The 14,442-nt window shown below is 41.0% G+C and overlaps 1 protein-coding gene across 1 annotated transcript in view; it reads left to right on the top strand.

Annotated features, from left to right (window-relative positions):
• SLC9C2 (solute carrier family 9 member C2 (putative)) overlaps window positions 1–14,162 on the top strand; it is a 97,042-nt gene extending 82,880 nt beyond the window's left edge. Inside the window, exons 22-25 of the mRNA XM_042257446.2 lie at window positions 2,186–2,353; window positions 5,276–5,407; window positions 11,242–11,427; window positions 13,066–14,162. Coding sequence (XP_042113380.1) covers window positions 2,186–2,353; window positions 5,276–5,407; window positions 11,242–11,427; window positions 13,066–13,170 — 591 coding nt within the window. The 3' untranslated portion in view covers window positions 13,171–14,162. The remainder of the gene's footprint in view (window positions 1–2,185; window positions 2,354–5,275; window positions 5,408–11,241; window positions 11,428–13,065) is intronic.
• Window positions 14,163–14,442: the final 280 nt, after the last annotated feature.

The raw sequence follows: 14,442 nt of genomic DNA, 5'->3' as shown, positions 1-14,442 counted from the left end.
TTTTCTGTGCTGGTCGTTTAAGGAACCCAGTACTTGGACTGGTTGGGTTACTCATCTAAAGGAAATTAGAGTCAAGGTTGAGGAAATAGACCACAGTGTCACATTCTCCCAGAGGTCAAATAGGGATGAAGAGCATACCATTTTTAACTAATAGGAGGTTTTTGTTGTCAGTAAGAGTGATAGGGACAAGAATCCTTTAGAAACTGAATACCAGTAGCTGGATCCATGGGTGAGCCCCAGATATGACCAACATAATTTCTAGATCCTATATGACAGTTACAAGTGACAAACCCTTATTATTAGTGCAAATAATATATTTGGCTTTATATTTTTAGAATGAGTGTTTCAGACCTTAAAAAAGCCAAAATTAATCATGGAAATAAACTATAATTATAAATACTAACTAGCACTTACTAAGTGTCTGGCACTTTTCATTCATTCATTTACTCATTCATTCAACAAATATTTACTTCATTGCTATTATGCAGTAGGCACATTCATTCTAGGCATAGAACTGAGAAAACACAAAAAAGCCCTGTCTTCTTAGAAGCTAATTTCTTGTAGAAGCATAGAAGGAGATGGAACAATGGACAAAATACCTAAGTTAAATATGTAGTATGTTAGCAGTGATCAAGAGTTGAAGAGGCTAGTTGTGACATTTAAAAAGATGATCGAGAATGGCAATGTGTTATGACATTTTGTCCTTTATCAACCTCATGAGAAAACTGACGGACAGAGAAATCAATTCATTTGTCCCTCTCCAGTCTTGATGACTACTGCCGTTTCTACTTTGAGGGCTCATGTGATTACATTGGAGTCCACAGGATAATCCAGTATCATCTCTTTAAGTTTAGGTGATTAGTAACCTTAATTATATCTGCAAAATCCCTTCACAGTAGTTCACAGATCAATGTTTGATTGAATAACAAAAAGATAGAAACCTTGGAAAGCCTTCTTTAAAATTCTGCTTGCCACAGATGTAGTCATCTTTCTTTGGTTTGTAAAAAGCAGAACCATTCTTTTTTACTGTTAGGTCCCCTACATACAGACCTTCAAGTTGCAAACTTTCAAAGATACAAGTATGCCCCTGTATGCCAGCTGTACTGCTCTACTTTTCAGTATACTGCATTGTATAAAAAATGTTATAAAATGTTTTTGTTAAAAAGCTTAAAAATGTTTTGTTTATTTTTTGTGTTTGTTTTTATGTGTTATTTGTGTGAAAAGTATTATAAACCTATTACAGTATAGTACTATATAGCCAATTGTGTTAGTTGGGCACCTAGGTTAACTTTGTTGGACTTACAAACATATTGGACTTAAGAACACACTTTCAGAACGGAACTTGTTTGTGTGTAGGGAACTTGTACTCAAAAGGCTTTTGGACTTAATTAAAAATTAAATTTTAAAATGTCAGAGTTCTTTGGAAGCATGAGTGCCTCTACAAGTTTGAATGGTGGAACTCACTAGAAGAGGGTACCACTTTCACAGCAATTCCTTCAGTGATATTTTCCCATTTCTTGTGTCTTGGGCAATAGGCTTCCTCTTTGGCACTTACAGCTAAACTTTCTGGAAAGTTCTGTAATCCTTCTGGTTAATTCTTGCATCTTCCTCCTGAAATCTGATGACTTTCTTTTACACCACCCATGCCTACCAGTTCTTTTCCTGAAGTAACTCAACCATCCTGTGTTCATCCTGAAACCTTTTTCTGCTAATGTCTCATGGTAATTATTCTTAAGCATCTTAAGGGAGGCAAGATTTCTGCTGAAATTATGACTTGCCTTGGGGTCATATTCATTCTTGAAATCTGGCTTATGCATCTATGCAATCAAAAATTTTTTCCACCTGAGGCACTAGCCCATTATGCTAAGAATATCTAATAGACTTAGAGTGGGTACTTGCATTTAGTGGCAGACTGCTATGACTACTTTTGGTAGAATTTTTGTATAAGGAAGGTAAATAGGGGTCATCTATAAAGCTATAAGATTTGAAACAGTCTCAGCCTGGAGAGTGGAAATGTGAAAGAAATGATTTTTGGAAGCCCAGTTCCTCCTTCCCATCTGAAAGTATTCATAAAGAATCTTTTCCTTCTATTGTAATAATTGCAAGAAACACTGGGAGCTCCTAGGGTTTGGTCAAGGGCTCCTGATTTTGTGTTTCCCTTTGCTCAATTATTTCTCCATTGCAGTTGGAGAGTTCACCTCCTACTTTTGGAATAGACAGGAGCCTAAGGCCTGACAGAGAGTCCACAACTAGGTTTACAGAGTACTGTACCAGTGGAGACATAATTGGAGAATTGAGCTGTCTACTTAAGCGTGAAATTGAATATACTGTCATCTGTGAAACTATTTTGCAGGTAAGCACCTGGTTCTGTCTATACTGTGGGTGTTATTTCTTCCTCAAGTTAGTAAGGAGTGCCAGCATTTTTTTTGGGGTGCCGGAGGGTTCTATTATCTTAGTCAACCCAACCAGCTATTGTGAAGCAGGGTAGCTGAGAAAGGCCAATTTGATGTCTCACATCCACTATGGTGTCTGGAGGGAGATTTTTTTTTTTAAACAGTTAAATTTATTTATTTTTAATTGAAGAATAATTGTTTTACAGTATTGTGTTGGTTTCTGCCAAACATCAACATAAATTAGCCATACATATACCTATGTCCCCTCCCTCTTGAACTGGAGGCAGATATTTTAACCAAAGAGTCTTTGTCACCTTTTTTAGTTAGAAGAGAAAATAGCTAACTTCTGATGTTATAAAGATAAGATGCCTGGCATGTTTAGGTGCTCCATAAATGGCTACCATTATGGGAGTAGTGTTTTTAAAGAATACTTGTGTTTCAAATCTTTCTTCCATTTTTCACTTGCTAAGTAAGAATTTTATTTAACAAATAAGTGGTCTGATAGTGGGGTAGCTGTGGGCAATTCAAATAAAAATTAGTGAAAGTTCCTGCTACTGCTACTGCTAAGTCACTTCAGTGGTTTCCGACTCTGTGTGATCCCATAGACAGCAGCCCACCAGGCTCCCCCGTCCCTGGGATTCTCCAGGCAAGAACACGACTGGGTTGCCATTTCCTTCTCCAATGCATGAAAGTGAAAAGTGAAAGTGAAGTCGCTCAGTCATGTCTGACTGTTAGCAACCCCATGGACTACAGCCTACCAGTCTCCTCCATCCATGGGATTTTCCAGGCAAGAGTACTGGAGTGGGTTGCCATTGCCTTCTCCGAGTGAAAGTTCCTACTTACAAAGAATTCTCAAGCTTTGGGGACTGTTAAATGCAATGGAGCAAAGTGCAGAGTCTTAGGAGTGTGACAGACAGAAAGGAATGTTGCTTTATCAGTTTCATACCATTTTACTTTTGGAAGGGAAGAGAAAACCTGAATGTATTTATTCACAAGGCTGAACTGAATTTGCTGAAGTTCAGGTAGCTTGAATTCTGAGAGTTGTCTTCCTTGTTTGGATTGGCACTTTGCTCTGAAAGCAAATACTATGAATAAGTGCACGTTACCTACTGTGGCAATAAAAATAAATAAGTTTATGTGGCTTAGTTCCATAATCTTGGGCTCATGATTATTCTCAGTTCAGTTCATTTCATTTCAGTCTTTCAGTCGTGTCCGACTCTACGACCCCATGAACTGCAGCACATCAGGCCTCCCTGTCCATCATCAACTCCCGGAGTTTACCCAAACTCATGTCCATTGAGTTGGTGATGCCATCCAACCATCTCATCCTCTGTCATCCCCTTCTCCTCCTGCCCTCAATCTTTCCCAGCATCAGGGACTTTTCAAATGAGTCAGCTCTCTGCATCAGGTGGCCAAAGTATTGGAGTTTCAGCTTCAACATCAGACCCTCTAATGAACACCCAGGACTGATCTCCTTTAGGATAGACTGGTTGGATCTCCTTGCAGTCCAAAGGGCTTTCAAGAGTCTTCTCCAACACCGCAGTTCAAAAGCATCAATTCTTTGGCCTCCAACTTTCTTTATAGTCCAACTCTCACATCCATACATGACCACTAGAAAAACCATAGCCTTGACTAGACAGACCTTTGTTGGCAAAGTAATGTCTCTGCTTTTTAATATGCTGTCTAGGTTGGTCATAACTTTCCTTTCAAGGAAGCCCCCCAAAATAAAGTCTGACACTGTTTCCACTGATTCCCCATCTATTTGCCATGAAGTGATGGGACCAGATGCCATGATCTTCGTTTTCTGAATGTTGAGCTTTAAGCCAACTTTTCCACTCTCCTCTTTCACTTTCATCAAGAGGCTCTTTAGTTCTTCTTCGCTTTCTGCCATAAGGGTGGTGTCATCTGCATATCTGAGGTTATTGATATTTCTCCCAGCAATCTTGATTCCAGCTTGTGCTTCTTCCAGTCCAGTGTTTCTCATGATGTACTCTGCATATAAGTTAAATAAGCAGGGTGACAATATACAGCCTTGAGTACTCATTTTCCTGTTTGGAACCAGTCTGTTGTTCTATGTCCAGTTCTAACTGTTGCTTCCTGACCTGTATACAGGTTTCTCAAGAGGCAGGTCAGGTGGTCTGGTATTCCCATCTCTTTCAGAATTTTCCATAGTTTATTGTGATCCACACAGTCAAAGGCTTTGGCATAGTCAATAAATCAGAAATAGATGTTTTTCTGGCACTCTCTTGCTTTTTCCGTGATCCAGCGGATGTTGGCAATTTGACCTCTGGTTCCTCTGCCTTTTCTAAAACCAGCTTGAACATCTGGAAGTTCATGATTATCCTAGCTATTGATTAATATAAAATTTTCTGGACTGGTATTAAGTCTATAGCTTTAATTGAACTGTACATTTTATCATCTTATACTTAAATTGCCGAGTATCATAATTAATATACTAGGGTTGATAGCTTTTCTAAGAGGTTAGGTGAAGATGAAACCTACAGTCTTTTTTAGAATTTTCGGCTGTACTAGGTGTTCATTGCTGCTGAGGGCTTTCTCTAATTGTGGTGAGTGGGAGCTACTTTTCTTTGCGCTGCATAGGCTTCTCATTGCTGTGGCTTCTCTTATTGCCGAGCACAGGCTCTAGGCACAAGAGCTTCAGCAGTTGCAGCATGCAGTCTTAGTAGTTGTGGTTCATGGGCTTAGTTGCTCTGAGGTACATGGAATATTCCTGGACCAAGGATTGAACCCATGTCCCCTGCATTGACAGGTGGATTCTCCTCCACTGTACCACCAGGGAAGTCCTACAGGCCTTTGTTTTTCTGATGATTTAATAATTTATTTTCAAATCAAGCAAACTGTTTGATGCTTTGTCATTTCAGGTCTGCTTTATCTCCCTGGAGGATTTATATGAAGGCTTTGATTTCTTCTGGCCATCCCTGGAATACAAAATATGGCTGAAGCTTGCTCTCGGTATTGCCCATCAGTATTTTGAATCAAGTCTTGTTGATGAGGTCAGTTGCATGATTAAAATATGAATTGTTTTATTTCCTGTATTTTTTTTGCAAAATAAATTTCGTATTTTGGAGACAGAGAAAAGAAGGTACGTTTGATCTCTCAAAGTAAGATTTCAGAATCTTTACCACTCTGTTATTCTGAGTTCCTGTAGGTCATCGGTCCCCTTGTGACAGCTGATTTTTCCCAGGCTACCCCCAGTCATCCCTAAAAAATAAGAGAGTAAGCAAATCTTACATAGGTAGATCCCCAAGAATCAAGCAGAGCATTAATTAGTGAGTTACTGAGCACAAGTTTGGTGTTTATTAGTCTATTCTATCTACCTACGTTATTATAAATTATTTGCCTTTTCAAATTTTTATTGAGTTTACCAAGCCTCATCTATGAACTTTCTCTTCAGAAAGTAGCAGTTCAGGTCTGTTCTTGGACTGGTACAATTTACGACCTATATTTTCATTCCATTTAGTAATTTTTTGAGCCCCTACCATGAGTCAGGAACTGGGGAAGTGACAAACCTGAAGTTTAAGAACATTCATTGAATTGTGATACTGAATATAAATATTGGGTTAAAAATGAGCATATATCAAGAGAATTAGAAGAAAAACCACAGACTGGGAGAAAATATTTGCAATAGACATATCAGAAAAAGAGCTATTATCCAAAATATACAAGGAGTTTAAAACTCAACAGTAGGGAAAAAACCCAGCCTGATTAAAAAATGGGCCAAAGCTGATAATAGATAACTTCACCAGAGATGATATGTGAATAGCAAATAAATATAGGAAAAGATACTCCACATCACATGTCATCAGTTCAGTTCAGTTCAGTCGCTCAGTTGTGTCTGACTCTTTGCGACCCCATGAATCGCAGCATGCCAGACCTCCCTGTTCATCACCAGCTCCCGGAGTTCACCCAAATTCACATGCATCGAGTCGGTGATGCCATCCAGCCATCTCATCCTCTGTCATCCCCTTCTCCTCCTGCCCCCAATCCCTCCCAGCATCAGAGTCTTTTCCAATGAGTCAGCTCTTCGCGTGAGGTGGCCAAAGTATTGGAGTTTCAGCTTCAGCATCATTCCTTCCAATGAACACCCAGGACTTGTCTCCTCTAGGATGAACGGGTTGGATCTCCTTGCAGTCCAAGGGACTCTCAAGGGTCTTCTCTAACACCACAGTTCAAAAGCATCAATTCTTCTGCGCTCAGCTTTCTTCACAGTCCAGCTCTCACATCCATACATGACCACAGGAAAAACCATAGCCTTGACTAGATGGACCTTTGTTGGCAAAGTAATATCTCTGCTTTTTAATATGCTATCTAGGTTGGTCATAACTTTCCTTCCAAGGAGTAATCATCTTTTAATTTCATGGCTGCAATCACTATCTGCAGTGATTTTGGAGCCCCAAAAAATAAAGTCTGACATTGTTTCCTCCGTTTCCCCATCTATTTCCCATGAAGTGATGGGACCAGATGCCATGATCTTCGTTTTCTGAATGTTGAGCTTTAAGCCAACTTTTTCACTCTCCTCTTTCACTTTCCTCAAGAGGCTTTTTAGTTCCTCTTCACTTTCTGCCATAAGGGTGGTGTCATCTGCATATCTGAGGTTATTGATATTTCTCCCAGCAATCTTGATTCCAGCTTGTGCTTCTTCCAGCCCAGCAATTCTCATGATGTACTCTGCATATAAGTTAAATAAGTAAGGTGACAATATACAGCCTTGAGTACTCCTTTTCCTATTTGGAACCAGTCTGTTGTTTCATGTCCAGTTCTAACTATTGCTTCCTGACCTGCGTATAAGGTTTCTCAAGAGAACAGTATGTCATCAGGGAAATGCAAATTAAAACAGTGTGATACCATTGTTGTTGTTGTTGTTGTTCAGTTGCCCAGTCATGTTCGACTGTGACACCAGGTACTGACTGCAGCTTGCCAGGCCTCCTTGTCTCTCACCATCTCCTGGAGTTTGCCCAAGTTCATGTTCATTGCATTGGTGATGCCTTTGAGCCATCTCATCCTCTGACACCTTCTTCTCCTTCTGCCCTCAATCCTTCCCAGCATCAGGGACTTTTCCAATGAGTCATCTATTCACATCAGATGACCAAAATACTGGAGCTTCAGCTTCAGCATCAGTCCTTCTAGTTAATATTCAAGGTTGATCTCCCTTAAGATTGACTGGTTTTATCTCCTTGCTGTCCAAGTGACTTTCAGGAGTCTTCTCCAGCACCACAGTTCGAAGCCATCAGTTATTTAGCGTTCTGCCTTTTTTATGGTCCAGCTCTCACAGCTGTACGTGACCACTGAGAAGACCATATCCTTGACTAAATGGACCTTTGTTGACAGAGTAATGTCTCTGCTTTTCAACACACTGTCTAGGTTTGTCATTGCTTTCCTGCCAAGAAGCAGTCGTCTTCTGATTTCATCACTGCAGTTACCGTCCGCAGTGATTTTGGAGCCCAAGAAGAGGAAATCTGTCCCTGCTTCCACCTTTTCCCCTTCTATTTGCCATCAAGTAATGGGGCTGGATGCCATGATGTTAGCTTTTTTAAAAAAAATATTTAGTCTTAAGGCGGCTGTTTCACTCTCCTCCCTCACCCTCATCAAGAGGCTCTTTAGTTCCTCTCTTTTTTTCTGCCGTTACAGTGGTATCATCCGCATATCTGAGGTTGTTGATGATTCTCCTGCCTGTCTTGATTCCAGCTTGTATCTCATCCAGCCTGGCATTTCTCATGATGTGCTCAGCGTATGATTGATTGTGAAGTCACTCAGTTGTGTCTGACTCTTTGTGACCCCATGGACTGTAGCCTTCCAGGCTCCTCCGTCCATGGGATTTTCCAGGCAATAGTACTGGAGTGGATTGCCATTTCCTTCTTCAGGGGATCTTCCCGACCCAGGGATCGAACCTGGGTCTCCTGCATTGCAGACAGACGCTTTACCCTCTGAGCCACCAGGGAAGTCATATAGGTGTTTAGCGTATAGGTTGGGCAAATAGGGTGACAGCAGACAGCCCTGTTGTATTCCTTTCTCAATCTTGAACCAATCAGTTGTTCCATACTTCTATTGCTGCTTGACCCACTTATAGGTTTCTCAGGAGACAGGTAAGATGATCTGGTATTCCCACCTCTTTAAGAACTTTCCACGGTTTGTCATGATCCACACTGTCAAAGGAAACAGAGAGAAATGTTTTGTTTGAAATTCCCTTGCTTTCTCTATAATCCAGAGAATGTTGGCAATTTGATCTCTCGTTCCTCTTCCTTTTCTAAACCCAGCTTGGACATCTGGAAGTTCTTGGTTCACGTAAGGTTGAAGCCTAACCTAACATGCAAGATTTTAAGCATGAACCTTACTGGGCTTCCCTTGTGGCTCAGCTGGTAAAGAATCCAGCTGCAGTGTGGGAGGCCTGGGTTCAATCCCTGGTTGGGAAGATTCCCTGGGTTGAGAAGATCCCCTGGAGAAGCAAAAGGCTACCCACTCCAGTATTATAGCCTGGAGAATTTCATGGACTATACAGTCCATGGAGTCACAAAGAGTCAGACACGACTGAGTGACTTTCACTTTACTTACTAGCATGGGAGATGAATGCAGTTGTCCAACTGTGCAATTGTCCAATGGTTAGCACATTCTTTGGTACTCTTCTTGGGGATTGGGACGAATATTGACCTTTTCTAGTCCTCTGGCCATTGCTGGGTCTTCCAGATTTGCCAACATAATGAATGCAAAACCCTGATGGCATCATCTTTTAGGGACTTGAATAGTTCTGCTGGAATTTCATCGCATCCACTAGCTTTATTAACAGCAGTGCTTCTTAAGGCCCACTTGACTTCACGCTCCACAAAGTCTGGATCTGGGTGACTAACCACACCATTGTAGTAATCTGGTTCATTAAGATCTTTTTTATATAGTTCTTCTGTGTAATCTTTCCATTTATTCTTGATCTCTTCTGCTTCTATAGATCTCTACCATTATTATGCCCGTCTTTGGGCGGAATGTTCCCTTGATGTTTCCAGTTTTTCTGAAGGGATCTCTAGTCTTTCCCCTTTTGTTGTTTTCTTCTATTATTAAGCATTGTTTATTAAAGAAGGCCTTCTTTGTCTCTTCTAGCTATTTTTGGGGACTCTGTGTTTATTGGATGTACTTTTCCTTCTCTACCTTGCTTTTTGCTTCTCTTCATTCTTCCACTATTTGTAAGGCCTCCTCAGATAACCACTTTGCCTTCTTGCTTTTCTTTTTCTTTGGGATGGTATTGTTTGCCGCCTCCTGTACAGTATTATGGATCTCTGTCAATAGTTCTTCAGACACCCTGTTAACTAGATCTAGTCCCTTGAATCTATTCATTACTATTGGTAATTATCCTCTGCTCTTCCCCAGTAGCATATTGGATGCCTTCAGACCCGCGGGACTCATCTTTTGGTGTCATGTCTTTTTGACCATTTATACAATTCATGATGTTCTCATGGCAAGTACACTGGGGTGGTTTGCCATTCCCTCCTCCAGTGGATCACGTTTTGTCAGAACTCTCTGCTATGACCTGTCTGTCTAGGGTGGCCCTGCAGAGCATGGCTCATAGCTTCATTGTGTCATGCAAGCCCCTTTGCCACAACAAGGCAGTGATCCATGAAGGAAGTGATACTGTTACACACCTATTAATTGGCCAGTGACAACACCACATGGTGGCCCGGGTGTGGAACAACAAGAACTCTTCTTCATTGTTGGTGAGAATGTGAAATGGTACACAGCCACTTTGGAAGAGAGTTTGGTGGTTTCTTACAAAACTAACATTCTGTTGCCATATGATCCAGCAAGCACTCTCTTTGATATTTACCCAAAGGAATTAAAAAACTATGTCCACACAAATACCTACACATGGATTTTTTTAAAAACAAATTGAAGTATATTTGATTTATAATGTTTTGTTATTTTCATGTGTACAGCAATGTGATTCAGTTATATATTTTTTTTTCAGATTTTTTCCTTATAGATTATTATAAAATATCAGTATAGTTCCCCGTGCTATATAGTACATACTTGTTGGCTATCTATTTTATATATAGTAGTGTGTGTGTGATTCTCTCTCCCTCCCTCTTTGGTAATCATAAGTTCGTATATGAGTTCATTTGTATCATTTTTTAAGATTCCACATAATAAATGATGTCACATGATATTTGTTTTTCAATGTCTGGCTTCTTTCACTTAGTATGATAATCTCTAGGTCCATCCCTGTTGCTGCAAATGGCATTACTTCGTTCTATTTTATGACTGAGTAATATTCTATTGTATATAAGTACCACGTCTTCTCTATCCATTCTTCTGTTGTTGGACATTTAGGTTGTTTCCGTGCCTTGGCTGTTGTGAATAATGGTCCAGTGAACAGTGGGATGCATGTATCTTTTCTCTGGATATATGCCCAGGAGTGAGACTGCTAGATCATATGGTAGTTTAATATTTAATTTTTTGAGGAACTTCCTACTATTTTACAAAGTGGTTGCACCAATTTACAGTCCACTGAAGATTCCCCCTTTTCTCTACATCCTTGCCAATACTTGTTGCTTGTTGTCTTTTTGATGATAGTCATTCTGTTGAGCTGGTTTGCGTTTCCCTGATGCATCACCGACTCAATGGACATGGGTTTGGGTAGACTCTGGGAGTTGGTGATGGACAGGGAGGCCTGGCGTGCTGCGATTCATGGGGTCACAAAGAGTCGGACACGACTGAGAGACTGAACTGAACTGAACTGAGCTGATGATTAACGATGTTGAACATCTTTTCATGTGGAATATGCTTTCTTCTTGATAGCATGTGTTATTTTATATGATTTATAGAAAAAAATCTAATTTTATTGTAGGACCTAAAGTTTCAGAAGTGTGTGATGCTCAATCATGCATATGTGGAGACTTTATCAAGCTATAATGAAATGAGTATTGATAACGTGAACATGAAATTTGTTATTCTTGTGTATGGCAGTGTTATTGATACCAAGACGGAGGTACCATATTTTGCACCTTGCATTTTACCTAAAACCTGTGAACAGGTAAGGAGGGTCATTTCTTAAGAGTCTTCTGCTTTTCATGGTGCCTCATAAGTGACTTTAAAAACTCAACTAACCACCTTAAAGAAATATAGGTTTCTCTAAACCTAGAAAGACCCGATAGTTCTCACCTGCCCTTAACAAAACAGGCAAAATGTCCCCAGGGCTTGTGTGCTGCACTGTGCAAGTTGTGCCCTGCATCACAGTGTACCTGAGGGGCCAGTGGGGCAGGAATCTGCCTACTCTCTGCTTGCCAAGCTCTTTGCCCTGGCATGGGCTGTGCCTCCCTAGAGAAGGATGGGGAGCATTTTTCCTAGTTTGTGTGCAAGACAGTGACACTGCTTGCTAGGATGGTTCTGGAAGTATCTGCACTGGTCGATAAGAAGGGAGATGCGTCAGGGTCATGTCACTTTGTTGCCACATTAGGGCCTAGGGGCACAACTCAATAGAGGACCCTAAACCCCATCATTCCATGCCTCTGTAAGGAAGGGGGAAGTGTGAGTGCCTGGGATATAACAGGGGATGGGAAGAATAGAAGCCAGGTCCCTAATGGGTGAAGCCACTTGCTGTTAGACCACAGCTGTGATGTGAGGACAGAGCCCAAGTATGAGGAGGACTAAGAGGCTGTGAGAAGAGCTAACATCTCTTTATTTTGGTAACAAGTTTCTCCCCTTTGGGAGAGACCCTTTCTGCTTGTTCAGGCTGAGAAAGGTCATTAATTAAAGCCCCTAAAAAGTGCATTTGCCGCTTTCCTAACATACTTATTTTGTCAACCTCTCAACAGTTCAGAAGGTGAATTTAATTTTTTTTTTTAAATAGAAGTGAAAAATCACTTTAACTTTGAAATAAGGGGTAGGGGACCACGGGATCAATCCTCATAGTTTTGTTAAGACACCAGAGTTTGGAGGCAGGCATACTTGGATTTAAGACCTGATGCCTGTGCCCACTAAGTGTGTGAGGCTAGGCACTTAGAAAGATGCCTTCTGACCCTCAATTTCCTCTTACTAAGATGAGGATAATAGCAGCAGGCATCTCATAAGGTTCTTGTGGGGATTAAATGTGATAATATCTAGAAATGATAGTTATATGTGACTTACATATGCTGCTTGCATTCTGGGAGGGCAGATTTTTTGGCAGTTGGGCAAAAACTCAGGGAAAAAAGCTTTTATTTTTTTCCTATCTGGGAAGGCTAGGTCCTGAGCCCTTAAATGTCAATGTCAGAATAAAAGTAACTCAGTGGATGCTGGGGATTCCATTTTCCAAATTGGTTAAAAGTAAGGTATAGAAATTTCCTTTCTGATATTTATAAAAATGCAAAAGATAATTTCCTGGTCCAAGACCTCTTAAAATTATTTTACATTTTTGATCGCTTACTTTTTCACATTTTAAGCCATGTAAGAATCCATTCATTCATCTGTTCTTCCATCCTTCCATCCAACCATCCACCCACCCATCCCCCACCTAGCCAAGACCCTTCGAAACAAGGTAAAAGAGGATTTGAAATGAAAAAGATAGAACTTAGGTTAGAGGTTAGTTCTATGTTTTAGCTTATTTTTTTAATATTCTTTGGAAAGGCTAGGAGGCAGCCAGTTTAGAGGTCAAAGAATGCTCTTTTGACTGATTTTGGCTTTTCTCCTTTAGGTGCAGGGAACTTCAGATTTAAGCAAGCTGTTGGTTATCCAAGCACCTGTGCCTGACAAAAATGATGGCAATGCCAAAGTCATGGGTAAGGGGGTAGCTCTTTAGAGGTAGGCAAGCCACTGAGAAAGAATTTTGATACGTGAGCTTCGTTTTATTCTAAAAAAATGATTTGAGGGCACTGTGTGTGTTTGTCATCTGTCTCCATTCTTGGGCCCACCCTGGCTGCCACACTGCTTCTGGGAGGTCACATTTCAGAGACTTTCAGACACTGAAGTCCAGGTGGCTCTGACGCTCACATGTGTCTCCTTCCACAACCCTGTTGAGGGTAGCAGCTGCTCCCTTTACTCTGATTCGATAGGCTGGAGCCCCACAGTGCTGCTGGGGGACAGAGCAGGAAGTGGGGGTGGGGGAATAGACAGCAGGCCCAGGTGTGGGATCCGGTTTTCTCTCAACGACCAAAGGGAATATAGAATCTAACCCATGCTCATGGAATAGTCCAAGCCACGGTCACAACCAAAACGCTAATGACTTGCTTTGAGATGACTTTGATAGTCACTACATAATTATTGTCACTAAGTGCATATGAGTGCCCATTTGCTTATATCATGGTGCTAAGCATACTGTAAAGAAGACTTTCCAGGAAGGCCTTGCTGTAGGGAAAATGCGTTCAAGATCTTTCGTTCAGTGCTTAGCATCCTGCCTTACCAAGCCCAGGGTCACCATTTCCCCAGCTACTTCAGCTTGAAAACACAACCATCCTCGATTTGCTCCTCTAATTTAGCCTTCACAGTGTCTTTGGTCTGCCACTCTGCTGCTTTCACAGCACTCCTGGGGCACAGGAGTATATGGCAAGGCTGGGAGCTCAGGGTCTAGTGTCAGCCCCCATAAGGCACCCCGAGGGCTATTGAGTAGGTGAAATTTTTAGAGTGAGAGAAATATATTATCCGCATTCCCCAATGAGTCTGGGATGAAAGTCACAAGTGGCAGTCCCATGGATTGGATCCAGTCAGTACACTGTATTTGACTTACATCTGTGTTTTCTTTTAAAATTGTCAAGTGTAAAAATCCAGAAATTTCACATTTAAAAAAATACAAAATTTGAGCTTTTCTTAAAAAAAAAATTGGAAAGTCTTTGAACACTCAGTCCTTTTATCTGTGTGTGGCAACAACCAGATAGAGCTGAGCATCGCTGGCTCCTACACAGGAAGCAGATGCTCTGTGGTCTGCCACAGTTCACACCCTCCCTCTTGTGTTATATCCAAACCACTCAGTCTGTGTGACCTGCCTGTTCTCATTTGGATTTGCCAGCCCTTGTATTGGACTTTTGGGAGCCTAGTTCACATATCTCCTTGAGGGAGGAATGTAAAAAGCCCATTT

Source organism: Ovis aries, chromosome 12, assembly GCF_016772045.2.
Source record: "Ovis aries strain OAR_USU_Benz2616 breed Rambouillet chromosome 12, ARS-UI_Ramb_v3.0, whole genome shotgun sequence".
In the NCBI taxonomy this organism is placed as follows: Eukaryota; Metazoa; Chordata; class Mammalia; order Artiodactyla; family Bovidae; genus Ovis; species Ovis aries.
This window is presented reverse-complemented; position numbering and strand designations above follow the sequence as displayed.